The sequence below is a fragment of the Juglans regia genome, chromosome 5 (assembly GCF_001411555.2).
Source record: "Juglans regia cultivar Chandler chromosome 5, Walnut 2.0, whole genome shotgun sequence".
Classification (NCBI taxonomy): Eukaryota; Viridiplantae; Streptophyta; class Magnoliopsida; order Fagales; family Juglandaceae; genus Juglans; species Juglans regia.
In genome coordinates this window covers 11,353,382-11,371,813 of record NC_049905.1, presented here as the reverse complement: position 1 = coordinate 11,371,813, position 18,432 = coordinate 11,353,382, and the positions used below count along the sequence as shown (strand labels likewise).

The 18,432-nt window shown below is 31.3% G+C and overlaps 1 protein-coding gene across 2 annotated transcripts; it reads left to right on the top strand.

The window, feature by feature from the left end:
• The first annotated feature begins 10,100 nt into the window (after window positions 1-10,100).
• Window positions 10,101-18,094, top strand: LOC109019501 (BEL1-like homeodomain protein 9). 2 transcript variants are annotated; one of them, XR_004801613.1, is made up of 6 exons: window positions 10,101-10,283; window positions 11,266-13,002; window positions 16,090-16,496; window positions 16,585-16,645; window positions 17,018-17,701; window positions 17,786-18,094. XR_004801613.1 is itself a non-coding variant. In XM_035690500.1 (5 exons), the coding sequence occupies exons 2-5, from the start codon at window positions 11,440-11,442 to the stop codon at window positions 17,498-17,500; spliced, it is 2,514 nt and encodes an 837-aa protein (XP_035546393.1). In that variant the 5' UTR covers window positions 10,101-10,283; window positions 11,266-11,439; the 3' UTR covers window positions 17,501-18,093. The 2 variants fall into 2 exon arrangements, 1 of the variants encoding a protein (XP_035546393.1); XM_035690500.1 differs by having other exon boundaries at window positions 17,018-18,093.
• The last annotated feature ends 338 nt before the right edge of the window (window positions 18,095-18,432 follow it).

The following is an 18,432-nucleotide window of genomic DNA, read 5'->3' as shown; positions in this document are numbered from 1 at the left end:
TGTTATTTAAACATAACGTAATTTTTTTAAATAATTATACGATACTTACATATTTTATAATTATATATATATAACATTAATTATATACTCATAACCCTTTTTATCCTGTCAGTTTTCCGAGTTCATGCTATTATTATTAAGAAAATGCTGGAGCTCCCGCTGGGGCTCCGCTGAAACTCTAGTATATTTTATTATATGTATTTTTTAATTTTTTTTATATAAATATTTTTAATGATTTTAAATATTTTTAAAAAATAAAAAATTTTATAATATTATTAAATAATACTTGCTTAATCACGAAGTAAAATATAAAATATTTTTTTATGATTTTTTATTTTACTTCGTGATTAAGGAAGTATTTTTTAATAACTTTTTTTTACTTCTTGATTAAGAAAATATTTTTAATAATGTTCTAAATTTATTTTATTTTTTAAAAAATATTAAAAAAAATTATATAAAAAACAACTTCAAAAAAAAACACATATAATATATGCTACAGCCCCAGCGGGAGCTGTAGCATGATCCTTATTATTATTCGAGATGTGAAATCACTGTTTAATTTGGCACCCAATACGCGAAATTGGATAGTGTGTAGAGTAAAAATTTGTATTTAGTATTTCTGCTTTGATACGATTTGAAATTATCATTTACTCTAAAAGTTTAAGTTGATAAAAATAAATAAATTTAAATATTTATATAAAAAATTTAGAAGATAAATTCATTTAAAAATATTAGTTGATATTAGTTGATATTTATCTCGAGTTTTTATTGTAACGTAAATATTTTAAAAAATACACTAATAACCTTTTTTAAAAAAACATTTTTCTTAAATTGCTGTTGATAATCACTTGGGATTGTGATATTTCAACGACTGGATTTTGTGGTTAAATGCGTAGTCATGTCTTGTGATACTGTGTCGATATTAGGTGAAGGAAATACATGGCAGATATCCAATTAATTAAAAAAATAATGTTAAGAATAAATTTTAAATAAATAAGTCTTGCAGAAATATTTAAAAAAAAAAATAGTCCCACAAAAATAAAAAGATGAGGGGTGATCAGAAGGCAATACCCGCGGAAGGCTGAGAGAGTCCGACAACCCCCGGCCCCAACTTGTACTAGTTCTGGGAACCGTACTCGAGTAAATTGCAAGATGATCCCTCTCTCTTCACGAATCGAGACACCATGGGCTCCAATGATATGGGAACAGTAATAGTATATGCACTCATTAAGTTTGTAAGTATTTTTTTTTTTAATTTTTATGTATATTTTATATATTTTTTTTAAATAATTATATGATATTTATATATTTATAATTGTAACTATCATTTTTCTATAAGAAGTATCTCACCTCATCTTATTTTATTTTACTATTATAATTTTTTTAAATTTACATATAAAATATAATAAAAAAATTATTTTTTAAAAATTTTAAAATAATAATAATATTATTAAAAAATAATATTTTATTTAATTCATGTAAAATTATCGCATTGCATCTCGTTATCAAGACGAGCCGATTAGTTGCCCACCACATTATCCTCACGGAAGGTATTTTCTAAGTATAGATTATATCTTTTTTATTTTATTATAATATAAATATCATAATTAAGTAATATGAGATCTAATTTTGTAAAATAAGAATAACATTTATGTTTTATAAGATGTTTTACAAATTCAGATCATTACGGTTATCAACTTTCAAGATATTAATGCCAAAATTTTATAAGATCTGTATTTAGTTTCATTTGTCAATTAAGAAATTAACTAGAGGATTATCAAATGACATATTAATGCAATATATCAATAATCTTTATTTATTTATTTATAGGAAACATTTCAATATTCTCTATATTTCAAGCGTATCTTGTCAATCTATATACAGCTTCATTGCCCATTCTGTAAATATGTAGCACTTAGCATTAAAAGCTTTCATCAATCTCTGTAGCTCATTCTATTAGAGCAGTACGCGAGACGGCTCCCGATAATGGCAGATTTTTTATTTTTATTTTTTTATACCCGCAAACATTTTTTTTTAAAATTATAATATTACTAAAAATATTTTTTTAATCACTAAATAAAAATTTTTTGAGACCCAATTGGTTAGCAACTTTCAACCAGAGCGGCATTTTTCCATGATATGAGCGAGACTATTTTGCCGTTTAGAATAGCTCGCTCCAAGTGATTGTAGGCTAAATTGGTTTTTTTATTTTTTTATTTATATTTTTTTTATTATTTTAAAATATAAAAAAATATTAATATATTAATAGTTATTTTGTTAATCATAAACATTTTTTTAAAAAAATTATAATATTATTACAAATATTTCCTTAATCACTAAATAAAAAAATTTTTGAGACCCAATTGGTTACCAACTTTCAACGAGAGCAACATTTTTCTCTTATATGAGCGAGACTATTTTGCCACTTAGAGTAGCTCGTTTTAAGTGATTGCAGGCTAAATTGGTCTTTTATTTTTTTATTCATATTTTTTTATCATTTTAAAATATTTTTTAAAATATAAAAAAATATCAATACATTAATATTTATTTTTTTAACTATTAAGTAAATAAATATATATATATATAATGTGTTAAAATAAATAGACAAATTGAATAGACAAAGTAATATTTTTCCCATCATATTAATATGCCATGTCAGCTACCAATAAAAACACTGACAAATTACGTACTGGTGCCGCATAAAAATCATCTAATTAATTTTCTAGCAAGAGATTGATAAAAAACAGAGTTTTGTAATAACAGATTGAAAGAGTTACCTAATAAATAGTTTTTAAAATTCCAAATATTAATGTTGTAAAAGTTTTGTGGCTATCATTAAGGGTGTAACCGGTTCGGTCTAATCCGGTTTCAGATAAAATTTAGGACCAAATCAGTATGTATCGATTTTGTATTTTTCAAAACTGATTACGCATTAGTTACCTTCCTAAATCGGTACTTCTGGTTTTACCGGTTTCCGATCCGGTCCAATTTTTTGATTTTTTTAAAATATAATGTTTGACAGTTTGTCATTAAAAAATTGTTTATAAAAATTTTTAAAAAAATGATTTAAAAAATTTTGTTTTATACTTTTATTAAAAAAAATCTATTTTAACTTTTAACTTTTACTAAAAAAACATGCTTTACTAAAAACTACTTAAATAAAAAAAATCTGTTTTACTACAAAAAATCTGATTAATTAAAATCTGTTTTACTAAAATGTAAAAGTTGCTTTCCAAAAAACTATTTTACTAAAAAGAATATGCTACAAGCTTATAAATATAGCTAGTACAAAAACTGGAAAAATGTTTATAAATATAACTACTACAAGCTTAGTACTTATACATATTTTTTAAAGCAGTCACAATAAATTCAGGAATGAACATCAACAACCCTATGAGCATATGGAATAAAATAAGTTCAAATGTCTAAATTAGAAATCCAAAAGTCTAACAAATTACAAGTCCAAAAAATTACAAATCCAAACATTTAAAAGTTTGAATTACAAGTCTAAAAGTCCAACAAATTACAAGTCCAAATTATAATAACTTAGAACATCCAACAAAAAACTTCAACTATAACCAATAGTTATGCACCAAGCCAACAACTCCAATAGTCCATTCAACAATCATTGCAATTATATGAAAATAAATAAATCAATTAATTACAATAAAAAGTTAGTAATTACATTAAATAAAAAAAACTTAAATAAAGATGTTATACAAGTTGACATACCTTAAATTTAATTATCTCCCACCAAAGAAGTAGGTCTTGAAGAACTCTCTGAGTCTTTTATGAGCTATACACAAAAGGAGAAAAAAATAAGCATAATAATTTAAACAAATTATTAATATAATTTACATTTTAGAGATAGTTAAAGAAAATCTAAATGATGCTACATACCTGTATCAATTTTCTCAAACTTCTCAACATCATCCATTAAAGTGCGAATGTTAATCGGGACAGAAGAACGGAGCATATTTTGTGTACAAATAAAGGCTTCTACCATAAGTGGAGATAGGCTACTGCAAAAATGATGAAATACTCAACCTGTTGTGCTAAAAGCTGACTCAGAGGCCACTGTAGATATCATGACTGCAAGAACATCCCTGGCAACTCTTGAAAGCACGCAGTATCTAATGGAGTTGACCTTTCATCAAGTCAACATGTCGAATTTCATATTATCTTCTTCACATTTTTCACATAAATATCTGTTTAATTCAGATTTAGTTTCCAAGGAGTTTTTCGACTCCAAACGCTTCAACATAATAACTTTTGAACTATTATTCTCATATAATCCTTCAAAAACATGCGTTAGACAACGCATTTTATATCAAGGATCAAGAACCAACCCAACATACAACAAAATATTTATTTTTTCAATACTTCTCACATTTAAATTTCATATTAAATGACATTGTCCTCAAATTATGAGACCCTTCCACACACTCCAAAATAATTGCAGTTTGAATTGTTGATAGCTCAAATACAAAACTGTTGCAATTGACATAATTGGTCCCTAAGAAACGCAAGGTTTTATCGTAAAAAAGTTTCAAAAATTTTATAAATAACCTACTCTTATCCGAATCATCCATGGTTGGAGGCCCTAACTTGGATGCTCCTCCTTTACCCAACTCACTAACACCATCATCATCCTCACTATCATCATCCCCAACACTCTTAACATATCCCGAATCATTATCCTCTAGCCGTTGAAATGCTTTTTGAAACTTTTAAGTCATATCCAATATCATATAAGTGGATTTCCAACAGGTTGCTACATCTAAGCATACACTACTTTTACAAGTAATATTCTCACTGTCACAATATTGCTTAAATGTGTTCCACTTTTGTGGAGATGATTTCACTTACTTCACAACTCCTATAATTATTGCAATTGATTGATCATATTCTTTCAATCCATCCCGAACAATCAAGTTCAAGATATGAGTACAACATCTCATATGCAATAACTCATGTTCCAAAATCGTATCCCTTCTATTCCTTGACTTTATTTTGAGATACGAAATTGTCCCATTATTTGAACTTGTATTATCAAATGTAATTGTAAATATTTTGGGCCTCCCCCATTCAAGCAAACACATCTCAATTTGTTTACCTAGTGTCTCACCCTTATAGTTTTCAACCTTGCAACAACTGATAATTTTTTTGTGCATGTTCCAATCTTTATCAATAAAATGTGCAGTGAGATACATGTAGTTAAAATTTTACACGGATGTCCATGTATCCGTGGTTAGACAAATGCGCTGCCCTTTAAGAGCACTTTTCAGCTTGTCTTTCTTTCTCAAATAAATATTATAAATATATTTCACAACCGTTATACGTGATGGAATCGCATTAAATCTAGGTTGCACAACAAGTATTAATTTCTTAAACCCCTCACATTCCACATTTTTAAAAGGAAGCTCATCAACAATCAACATTTTTGCTAAAGCTTTTCTATACGTCTCTACACTAAAAGCAATATATACAAGCCATCATTGCTTGATCCAGACTGGAAACCCAATATAGTTTGGTTTTCTATCCACTTTCCGAACTGGAGACTTCTTACTTGTTTTTTCCAAGTGCCCCAACATTGATTTTGTGCCATTTACATTAGGATCACGAGCATAAGTCATCCCACAAAGGTTACATGAGCCCTAGGTTTTGACTTTTCCTCAGTATGAATTTTTGTAAAATAATTCCAAACTACAGATCTTTTTCTACCAATAGATGGCTTGCTTACATTATATTTTGGAGAAAACGGATCATTAGTCGCCATTAATTCCATAGTCCTTTGACTCATTTTCACTGTAGGTTGAATATTGCCGTGTATTTCTGTTTTATTTGAAAGATCCATCTGTGATTCTGTTGTAATAAAAATAAACAGAAAATTGTTGAGCCTTCACAGTGTATTCAAATCCGCAACCCCAATTGATAAACATTAAACAGGACACACTACACATATGTTATTCAAGTATAAAAATTACAAAACCCTATCAATGTAATTTCAGTTACCGAATCACAAAACATAATTTCACAAACCCAATCACAAAATCTAATCAAAGTAAAATTCATATTAAAAAACCCCTAATATCACAAATATCATATATAATAATTTCAAAATAATTTCACAAACCCACAAATCCCTAATATTACAAACACAATAATAAACACAATCACAAAAAAAGCATAAATTTCAGATTCAAAAACCCTTAATATCACATATTCACAAAACTGAAAACTCAATCACAAAAATTCCAATATCACAAAATCCAATCACAAAAATCATAGCATATAATTTAAAAAAAAAAAAAAAACTTACCATTGAGAGGGCAGACTCGACAAACAAACATGTGCTGAGAGAGTTGAGAGAAGAGAGAGTGAAAGACGAGATAGTGAGAGATGTGAGAGTTGAAAGTGAGCAACGAGCCGCGAGAGCAGTGAGCACTTAGAAGAGTTTGAGAAGTGAAAGGCAGGAGGCTATCCACTTACGAAGTTAGGAGACATACAATTTTAGGGTTTAGTTGTAAGGAAACGACGCCGTTTGACGTATTTATCAAATATTTGATTATTTTCATTTTTCAATGTGTTTTTTTTAAATGATAATTAAAATTTATATATATTTGTAATACATTTAATAGACTTAAGACTATAGTGATTTAGTATAACTATATATATTTGTAATACATTTAATATATTATAGTCTAATATATAATACTAATATATTATATATTAGACTATATAATATATATATTTGTAATACATTTGATATACTATAGTCTAATAGTATTAATATTAGCCTATAAGTATAGTAATATATTAGTATTAGTTATAATGATTTAGTATAACTATATTAGTATAATTATAACTATAGTCTATATTAAACTATTAGTATTGGTTAAATAGTTATAGACTTATATATTATTTATTAGTATAGCTATATAATATATTAGACTAGTCTAATAGTATTAATATTAGCCTATTAGTATAGTTATATATTATTATTATAGTGATTTAGTATAACTATATTTGTATAAGTATGACTATAGTCTATATTAAACTATTAGTATTAGTTAAATAGTTATAGTTTTATATATTAGTATAGCTATATAATATATGATCAATTAAATTTTCATTTTTAAGATTAAAATTTTATTTTATAATAGCCTTATCTTATATATAATTATATTAATATCATATGATCAAACAAATTACAAATGTTAATATTTAAGATGAACATTTTATGTTATAATTTATAAATTATAATATAAAATTATTTCATGTATGATATATAATTATACATATATCATATATAAAACTTATATATATATAATATTTTGTATAAAACTTATACATAAAATATGAATTTATATATATATTTTATCAAGTGGGTTCGGTCCGGGAAATCCTAAAATCGGAACCGGACCAGTTTCGACAGGTTTACCCATTACAAGAACGGGTCCTAGACTGGACCGGTTTAAAACTGGTCCAACCGGTCCGAACCAATTTTTCAGTTTTCCTATTTAAATTTACATTATAGCTATCATTTATAAAAGAGTTGGTTTGTTATCAAGTTGTTGTGAAGAATATATCATTCATATAATTTAAATGACAAGATCTGATTTATAATTTAATTTTAAAATTTATTTTCTAAAATTAAATTATGTCATATAAGTATTTTATTAAATGTGCTCTACAGACTGATTTGAGATATAATGTTTTTTTATAAAATCTAAATATCCTGATTTCACAATTAAACATTTCAATTTTAACAAATGATAGAACATATTTTGCTTTACTTTTTAAATAATAATTAACTTGTACACTTATTTAAAGTCTATGTTGTTAATATAAAAAAAATTTTAACAAAAAAATTATGTTATTGAAAAATTTAATTAAATAATGTTAGGTGCTGAGTTTGTGTTTGAGATTGTAAGATTTCGTTTGGATATTAAATTGAATTAAATTATTTATAAATAGTAGTAAATTGAGATGATAGAATAAATTTTATAGAGTCTATTTAAGATGAATTTAAATGTATTTAAATGTTAAGATAAATTTAATTATATTTATAAGAAGTTAAAAAATATTATGAATTCGGCGTGTAAAGAAGTATTGGATTGAAAATAATCGTGAATCTTACGTGTAAAAATATTTTAAATTAAGATAAATTAATTAATTTAAAAATTAAATATTTAAATATTAGATTTCGTTAAAAAATAGACCGAATAGTTGCGTCCAAATTTTTAAGTGGGGCTAATCTCATAATTAAAAAAGTAGAATCAACAATGGGAAAGTTTATTTTTTCGTATAAATTCCAAACTTTCTTTAAAGTTTTTTTAAAAAAGTGTATAAAATTTAGATAACTTTAAAATTACATAGATAAATTTTCAATTTAATTACACTTGTTAAACAATAAATAATGAGGGAATAAAATAGATTTTTTTAGGATAAAGGAGAGAAATGAATAGTAAAAGCAGACGAAGACGGCAAAAGGAACAATCCAAACCTGACGTGTCAGCTGTAGGTTGAGAACGTCATTGAGTAACGTCACTACAGAAACCCTAGAAGTAGTAGTAGTAGTAGTAGAAGTAGAAGTAGGTCCCTTTTGTAATAAACACATCTCCTTAACTGCATGACACGCACACCTACCTTTTTTCTCTTGGACTTCTCCACTCTCCGTCTCTTTTAATTTCTGCACTTGCCTTTCCACCAAATAACGCTTCTGCCACTCAACTCCATCTGGCCTTTTTCAAATTGACCATACTGCCCTCTACGTGAAATTTTTATGTTCATTCATGAACCTTGAACACCGTAACCGTTTCTCGTCATTGTCAACATGTAGCCACGAAGGTTCTCTCTCTCTCCTCTTCAAATTCTGAAACTTTGTGTGCCATGTTAAACGTTTGATTCTGAAAAATGTTTAGAAATTATTACACTGTATCTGAACATTAAATTGAGTTAAACTGAATTGAGTTGAGATTATAAAATATTATTTTTTAATATTATTATATTTTTAAAATTTAAAAAAATTAAATTATTTATTATATTTTATGATGAAATTTAAAAAAATTATAATGATAAGTTGAGATGAATTAAAATGAATTTGATAACCAAATGTATCCGAGTGAGAGGAGATAAAATTTTTATGAATAATAATAATATAATTTGTAAATAATAGTGAAACATAGTTTGAATTGAATATTTTATAAATTTAAAAAAAAAGAAAAAATTGAATAAAATTTTATAAAATTAAAATATGATTATAATATAGTTTTATAATAATTTTTTTTAGATTTGAAGAATTTGATTTTTTTTTATTTAAAAATTTAAAAAAATTTTAATGATTAGTTTGAAAAAATTAAAATGATTAGTTTAAAAATTTTATATTTGAATTATCTTTTTCCAAACAAGCCCTTAATATTTCACAAGTACAGATATACGAAGTGTAAATTATGTGCATTTTTTTAAAAAAGAATGAAATATATTATTAAAAAAATAATTTGCTTACATAAATTTATATTTATCTATTTTTTTAAATAGAGTGTACGAGAATTAGAATTTTTTTTCAACAGATTATTATCTAATGATTATTGAAACAAAAAAAAAAAAAAAAATAAAACTTGTATAAAGTTCAAAGCAAAATAATCTTAAAAATTATATTTAAATAACTTCTCAACTCTATCAAGTTCTCCAAAATAACATTTATTTTAAAGAAATATTAAAATTTTTCTGTTATTTTTAAAAACAATATTTATTCATTTGAACCAATAATTTCTTAACATTTTCTAATGTCACATTCAATAATTAATATAATAATTGAAATATAATAAATACAATTAGTATTCAATAATATCCACACGTAAGAGTGGCACCTTCGGTAATTAAAGTTCATTATCGAGGGTGTTTCTCAGAACTACTACACACTGCCTTTTATATCACGCCAAGATTATATTGAGTGCAAGATTCCAGTTGATTTGAAAGGACCCCACAGAGAGACATAGACGCACATGAGCGTAGCCGCCGTTAAAAGCAACGGCTAATATACGTTAATAAAACAGGGGTAAGCGCGCTTTTAGACGTTAAAGCTGACGGCGATTATTTGCTCCGCAATTATTGTTGTTCATAGATTCAACCTCGCTCTCATGGCTAACCTGCCACTCTTCGTAACCTCGCCGGACTCGGCCCCGGAATCCATTCCAATCGGAGTTTTGTATCCGGTTCGCGTTTAATCGGGCCCTTCTGAGGATTGAGATCTAGACTACTGTAGCTTGGTTTCGGAGGTAAAATTACATGCGAACTCTTCTTCTTTTTTTTTTTCCAAGTTTTTTTCGAAGAAATGTAATGGTTTTTTGAACTTTGGCACTAGATGGATAACCATCTACTGTGGATTGGAGTTGTGTGAACTATAAGTATGCTCTCTTTTATGGTTTGTCTCTTTCGTTTCATGGGCCTTTCTTGAATTATGACAGTTCGAGACTGGAATCTTACTTCGAGAAAATATAACCTTCTTTTACATGGTTTATATATGAAGTTTAGCTTCAAGATCCTTTTCAGCGACAAGGTTTCGAGCTTGTTTAAGCTCAGTCAGCTGGATCTGTAGCTTGGAGCGTATGTTCTTAACTGTGTAGCTTTCTTGATGGGTTTATGAAGTGCTAGCTATAGAATTGGATTAGGGTTTCTGTATGACTTGGGAGGATAGCCCCATGGTGGAACCGTGAAGGGCTGGAGTACCGGTTGTAGTTCATGTAGATAGAGGGTCTTTTGCGTTTCGTATTGATCTGGAGCTTTTCTTTTTTCTTTTTCTTTTCCGCTTTTGGGTGATGATCATGTTGTTGAAGGATGCCGACAGGAAGTGAATTGCACTGTTTGTGGGAAAGTTTGGGAGCGGCGTGTGCGAAATTATGTCGCTTTGCTGGGGAACGCTGTAGAGTGATTTGTTGCCATGAAAAAGTAAAACCAGTAAGAAAGAATGACAAGCAATAGACATAGAACGAAAGAGGGCTCTCTCTCTCTCTCTCTCTCGGGTGAAATGTACCGTGTAGTAGTTTTTGTGTCGAAGCTTTCGTTGTCTTTTGCTTCATACATTCCACCGATATCGTACATCAGTTCTTTATTATCACGTCTCTCTCTCTCTCTCTCTCTCTCTCTCTCTGCCGACTCTGGTATTTTATGAATACACTGAGGTTCAATGTAGAAGAGCCTTTATATTATTCTGGTAATTTAAATTTGATTCTATGAACTTTAAACATGATGGTATTGCAGGGAAGTGCTCGTAGAATGCCACTATTCGGCTTACGAGGGGTGCCAAAAGATATAGGTGTTTTCTGAGTTCTGGAGCAGCCGACACTATCGAGGTTTTTGGGGGCCTATAGAGCTGTTACGCCATTTGAATAGGTATTTTTAAATGCAAGAGTGAGTAGGCTAGTGATTTAGTCGATGGAGATGAGCAGCTTTAGGCCAGATTTGCATGTAGCGCAGCAAAGCCGGCGTGATAAGTTAAGAGTGCCACAAGGTTCAAACCCAACTCACCGTTTAGATGATTTCCCTGACAATTTGGAACAATTACCGTTCAACCTGAGGCTAAACCCAGATCTTGTTCAAGTTCGAAATGTTAATAATGCCAGTTTGCTTTATGACCCGACTGTTTATTCACCAGAAATGGTCAATATTTCAATGAAGTCAAATGTTATATCAATGCAACGAGATGCCATGGCGCAGCAAGAAATAGATGCCGCTCAAATTGGAAGGCCTATTGTAGCCGAGGATGCTCCATTTGCGAATTCATCCCACCCAATGTCATCCAATTTTAATCCTTTATCTAAAGCCTCCATTGAGCCACAGAATTGCGGAGATTGGAAAAGCCCTGGTTCACAGCAAAACAGTGATTGGATGGTGAGCTATGCAAGTGGTTCAGTGGGCAGTGAGAGCAATACTCCAAGTCCTATGTTTTTCGGGGAAGTAAGTAACATTTCTGCATATCCAAAATATATGAAACCTAGTTATAATGAGTTCCAAGACGTTCGGTCTCCATTGAAGAATCCATGTAGTGAGATTTCAGGTCAAGATCGACAAAAGCATGCAAGGGAGATACCTTTTACATCTGTAGTTTACCAAAATAGTTTCCAAGATGCTTTCTTAACCACTTCTAACAGAACCGATGGTATAGAAATGGCTTCTCATGTGCAGCAGAACGTCAGAGATACTGCTCGTAGTACATGGGCGGAGGGTGTGAATGAACTTGCTCTACTTCCAACGTATGGAAATCAGTCAGATGTGTTATGTTTCAATGATTCTGGTGCTTGGACAAATAGACCAGTCGAGAATTGCCATCAGTGGGGTCGTCAGTTGGGTTTTCCAGTTAAAAAGAGTGATGGAGAATTGAGGAATATTGTGAGTGATTCCAATCCACAGGGTCTATCTCTATCGCTTTCATCAAATTCATCTTCAAAACTGCCTGTAGCTCAGTTTGGAGAGGGATGTGGTGCAGAAGATTTACACTCAAGGGCTACAGTTTCAAAAGATCCTCAAGATTTGAAAGCTATGAAGTCTGGTTATTTTTGTGCTGTAGAAAAGCCATCTATAATTAGTAAAGGATATGGAAAACCTCTCGGAGATATAGTCGGGATTTCTAGTAACACTTATCGAAACACAGGTCCTCTCGGCCCATTCACTGGATATGCAACTATTTTAAAGAGTTCAAAGTTCTTGAAGCCTGCTCAGCAGCTGTTGGATGAACTATGTGGCACAAATGGCTCAAAAATCGCCAAAACACGTGAGCTGTCTGCGAGGATGTCTGGAGAAGTTAGTTCTTCAAGTGATGCTTTGAACGCAACTGAAACTGAGGTTGGTATAATGGGTAATAATTCAGGTGCTTCGTCCTCCACATTTTATAGTTCGAATGACATAAATGGTGAAGGCAGACTTGGGAGTAGCTCTTGGGACTCTTTTTGGCCCGAGTACCAACAAAAGAAGGCAAAACTCATATATATGCAGGAGGAGGTTGGTTATTCATTGATCTTTTACCAATAATAAACCTTGTTTTCATCAATGTGTTTTGGTGATACATAGATAGATAAATGCACGAATATGTAGATTCATTGGAATGATGTTCGTGAATATTGCAAGATATTTTTAAGATTATTGTTTTGAATAGATCAATTCAATTCTTGGAAAAAATTATAACTTTCGTGTGTATAAATATGTAAAAGTTATTGGAGCCCCGTATTTGGTATGCTCAATGTCTATAACAAACTAATTGTATGAAGGTGGTTTGGAAAATTTTCAAGGCTTCACATGTCATAGTTCAGATTAAAGTGCAAAATAATTCTACACAATTGTTAAAAATCAGAACCATAAATCTAGATATAAGCTCTAGGTGAAGTTCCAAACTTTAAACGAAAGGAAATGCCAAGTGAAACTGCATGCATATAGAAAATGACACTCTTTGGAGTAGTTCTCATAGCATGAGAGTTAATTTCCACATTGACCGAAGAATAATAAAAAAATACAATGTTTTTTGGGATTGGAACCGAGTCCGGGGCTTTGTTTTGAAAGTTACTATGATAATTGTAACTGCATATACCTGGTAATAATAATCAATATATGTTGAGCGTTTGATTATAATTAGTAAATAGGAGTAATTGTTTACACACAAAATGGCTTCTTAACTTTGGAACCAAGTTGGTTAATTGGTGATTTTGTGTACTTCTCACAGTATCTACTTTGGATTTATTTGTTGTGCCGTTTCCTATGTTACCATGTAGTTGACCATGAATATGATGCCGTAGATAGCATAACTAACGTCCGCTCTCTGAACGATCTTATTATGAACTAAATTATATTGTTGTTGGTCAAAAGTTTGAAATATCCTTGTAAAACTGATTGAATTGTGGTTGGGGATGCATAGATCAATCTATTTGTATGTTTGAACAAGTTATTCAGTTTCCTTAAAGTTGGTCTTGGTTGCTTGTATAAAGCCCTAGTTCTATACATCTCAATCATAGCTTGGTTTGAACCAATTCATATGAAATATATTACATGTAAAAACCCTAGTAGGAGATGATATGGTCAACTCTTTTCACAAATTCTTCTTGTTATTTTACTTCTTCCTTGATCTTGGAGGGTGGCAGTCCCAAGATGGTTCATTAAAAGTTACTCTTCCTATTCCCCAAATAAACTTAAATTAGCTATAATGATTAAGGGATTAATCATGGTTTGAGCTTCCCACACTTGCATATATAGCCTGGATTAACCTAGTGCACACTCACTATGGGTTTCAACAAATGCCTTCACATCTAATCCTTGATATCCTTCATCAGATGTGGTATCACAATCTTTTTCAGCTTATATAGGTCATATTAAGCTATAGATCAACGTAGTATATACTTGATGCCATTGCAAATAAGGGGGGTTGGGTTATGGAGACTTGCTCCCCAAGCATCCCTCATGAGAGGGGAGCAAATGCCCCCAGGCTGCAAGACCATCGCTTGTAACTCTGTAATTACATGTGAACAAATAAAGGTCCATATTGAAAATAAATGGATTACAGATAAAACTGTCCAATCCCAACATTTACAATTTTCTGCCTGTGAGAAACGTGTAGTCATTTGCATTCACACTATTTTAGTAGTGATTGGACCAAATCTATTAGGGTTGTAAGAGGACCGACCAAGTCCAATTGTTAGCATTCTTTGAGGTGATGGGACACCATAGCTCATCCCTCAATTGCACATCCATATTGGTCTGAAGACTTCATCCTGTCCATTTTGCCATTTCTATAATTGTTATTGATTTTTGTTTTACTTTCTTGCTGTCATCTTTGAATACAGATGGACTTAAATCTTTTGATCGGTTCTAGGTTGCTTTCGCAGTTTTTATATGCTTATTTTATGAGTTAAAATGCTTTTCTTTTTAAGTATGAATGAAAATGCTTTCGAGTTAAAATTTCAAAATGAAATTCCTCTGTCAATTTATAGATCGATTCTGACTTCTGATGCAACTCTAAAGCCGTCCGATTGTATTGATTATGGAAGTTATCTAATTTTAATAGGAATTGTGAAATCCATACTATATCAAATGGAAGTCTGATTGACAATGATCTAACTCACTCTAGAAGGGATTCTGAAGCCCAATATTGGGAAATATGGTTCATATTTTATTGCAAGCACTCTTATACATTTAGGTCTGGTTTGTTTTCACAACTCCTATCAACTCATCTCATATAATCATTACAACATTTTCAAATTCTCACACAAAATAAACAATTCAATTTTTCAAATTCTAAAACAAAAATAATATTAAAGAAATATATTTTAACAATATTTTATTGAACTTTTAACTTTAATTTCAACTTATCTCATTTCATTTGCAAAAACAAACGAGGCTTTATTATACAACTGCAGTGATCTAGTTCACTCTTATGAGAGCCTACATCCTAATTTCCTTTTTAGAGCATGTTAACTGTAAATACTTATTGGTTCAATGAGAAAGATAAATAATCAATGAACTACTTCGAATCTTTAGTGTAGCTTCAGGGAAAAAACAACTGCAATTATGGATGGCCCGCTTTGTCAAGTAAATATTTGAAATATTTGGGAGCTCTTCTCTACATGTGGACGTTGTGATAAGATTTTTAATTGACAGTTCCCACCATTTCTTTTGAAGTCACTTAACTGAAAGTATGAGACCCAATGAATCTGTCTTGCAATGTCCCGCAACCTAATTATATTGCGAAACAGAGCGTATGTGAATTCAATTCCAATTTGGTCAGCATTGATTTTCCTCATCATAGGATGAGTAGACACCACTTTTCATCTCTTCTTTCTCCTTGAGGGCTTGATGAAAATTTCTTATTATGCATTTTTATCAACTTATCTTACCTGGAAACTATAGAACTTTGTCTTGATGAGTTTCTTCTTTTGTACAGTGTCATGGATACTTTGGCACAAATCTAGTCACTTAGTTATTTATGTATTTTCATCTTTACTTCCTTGTGAGAATGAAACACCTTCTAGTTAACTAGTAGTATTGCTCATCAATCCATCTTAAACCCTGATTGTTGACTCTCTGTGGTTGTACTTTTGAAAGGTTTGCAGAAGGTACAAGCAATACCATCACCAAATGCAGATGGTGGTTTCATCGTTTGAATCAGTAGCAGGTCTCAGTTCTGCCACCCCTTACGTCTCTTTGGCTCTCAGGTCAGTTTCTAGGCACTTTCGATGCCTGAAGAATGCAATCACAGACCAGCTGAAGTATATAAGAAAAGCAACGGGGGAGGATTTTTCATTGCCTACCACTGGCATAAGCAATTGTAAGGTTGATGCAAATACACCAAAGTTAAGGTACTTGGACCAGAGCTTGCAAAGGCACAAATATGGTGGGGGCAATGTGGGCTTTCTTGAAACCCAACAACACGTCTGGAGGCCCCAGAGAGGCCTACCAGAGCGTTCAGTGGCGATACTTAGAGCTTGGCTATTTGAGCATTTTCTTCACCCGTAAGCCTCTCTCTCTACTTCTCTCTCTATCTCTCCAAAGTTGTAATATTATGTGAATATGTTTTTCTCTTTATCAACCCTGTTTTAGGTACCCCACTGACACAGACAAGCACATGTTAGCCACTCAAACAGGTCTATCTCGAAACCAGGTACGGTCTCGTTTGTTGCACAATTTGTATGCTCAATGATCTTTTACGAATTGATGTAATTATGCATATGTTAGTAATAGTTCTCTTTTTCTCCTAAGTTCGCTATCATTAATTTATATGCAACTGTGCCAAGGAGTTCTTGCATTTACATACTTGAGGATCTGAACTAATTTATGATTGTTGGAACAGTTTTGTTATTATACTTTTTCTTCACCGTCTCAAGTTTAATGGATAAATTATCAAGAAAAAAAATTATGTTTCAAGGATGAAAAACTTTAGTCATGGCCATATTGATCTTTTGCAATTAAAACATGAGTTATGGCTATATTGCTCTTTTGTTACCACAATGATATTTTGACTGAGAAATTGCAGGTGTCAAACTGGTTCATAAATGCCCGAGTGCGGGTCTGGAAGCCAATGGTAGAAGAAATACACATGCTTGAAACCAAAGGCTTGGCAGATGCCAACCAAAATCCAAGCAAGAATGATGGAAACTCTGCTGTTGAAGGTAACAACCATCCTGATCCTGATCAACCCTCCAACAATCCAAGTAATAAGCAAATGGAATGCTTAGGGACAGGCTCGGCCACGAGCACTGTACATGGACGTAGCGCGGAACAGTGGAATCAAGAGAAGCGGTCGAGAATAGATTGTCAGATTCCAACAAGCATCGATGGGTCATTGATGGGTTTTATGCCGTACCAGAGAAATGGGCTTGATATTAGTGGACTAGGAGCTGTGTCCCTGACCCTGGGTCTCAGGCATGGTGCAGAGAATGCACAGCATCAGCAACCGCAGGAAGATCACCATATCAGAAGGGAATTTGGAGGCATGATTCATGATTTTGTAGGTTGATGTACATTAACCTTAACATTTTTTCTTTGGAAAGGTTCCGGGCGGGGGGCGCGAAGTGATGAAAAGGGGCGTTCCATGAATGATGCATTGGCCAGGGCAATTGTTTGTTGGCATTTGACAAGAAATAGATGGTTTCACGAATAGGGTATTTCTGAGAGGAGACATGCCATGTTAATAGATTCTGAATGCCGATGCGTGAAGGTGAGACCATTCAACATCTCTTTATGTGCATGGCTCCAATCACCTGATATCATTTTGTAATGTAAGTTTCATTCCGCGATGCAGTGGTTCCCTCTTATCACAAGAAACGGAAGTAGAGACTTTATCACCTCCCTCACCTTTAGGTGCATTTCTGTAATCCTTGTATGAAAGAATTCCTTAAGATAAGATAGAGAGAAATGTTGGCCTACAGATTAAAAGTGCAGTATTTTTTGCATAGATGCCAATTTGCTTGTGAGAAACCATTATATAGCCAAAATGTTGATTGCTTTCTTATTTGAAAGAGAGGATGATGATGGTATTGAATTTTATGGACAAACTTTCACACTTGTGGAAGGATATCTTAGTTATAGTGCCACACTAGAGAAAATGATTTATATAAGTTTCAAATGCATAGGCTTTGTGCAAGTCCCTTGTAAAAAAAGTGGATCTTATCATGAAAAAAAGTGATTTTTTTTTTGTAAATTTGTCTTATTGGCAAGTCCAAGTCCTTTGATAAGAAGATAGTTCTCTCTCATTCCTCCTCAGGCTATGCATCCTCATCCGGATCGGGAATTTCTGGATCCGCATTGAGTTTTTTTAAAAGTGGGTGTGTACCCGCCCCGGATATACCGGTTACAAGTCAGGTGGATATCTTGTTTTAGATTCGAATACCCGAATTGTAACTGGGTATTTGGTTCAACTTTTTATTAATTATTTTTAGGTTCAAATTA

What these genes read in the sequence shown, in the direction of transcription:
- LOC109019501 (XM_035690500.1), top strand. Translation starts at nt 11,440, where the DNA reads ATGGAGATGAGCAGCTTTAGGCCAGATTTGCATGTAGCGCAGCAAAGC. An exon ending in TCATATATATGCAGGAGGAG is followed by an intron (nt 13,003 to 16,089) that starts GTTGGTTATTCA and finishes TACTTTTGAAAG; the next exon opens with GTTTGCAGAAGGTACAAGCA. An exon ending in TTTGAGCATTTTCTTCACCC is followed by an intron (nt 16,497 to 16,584) that starts GTAAGCCTCTCT and finishes ACCCTGTTTTAG; the next exon opens with GTACCCCACTGACACAGACA.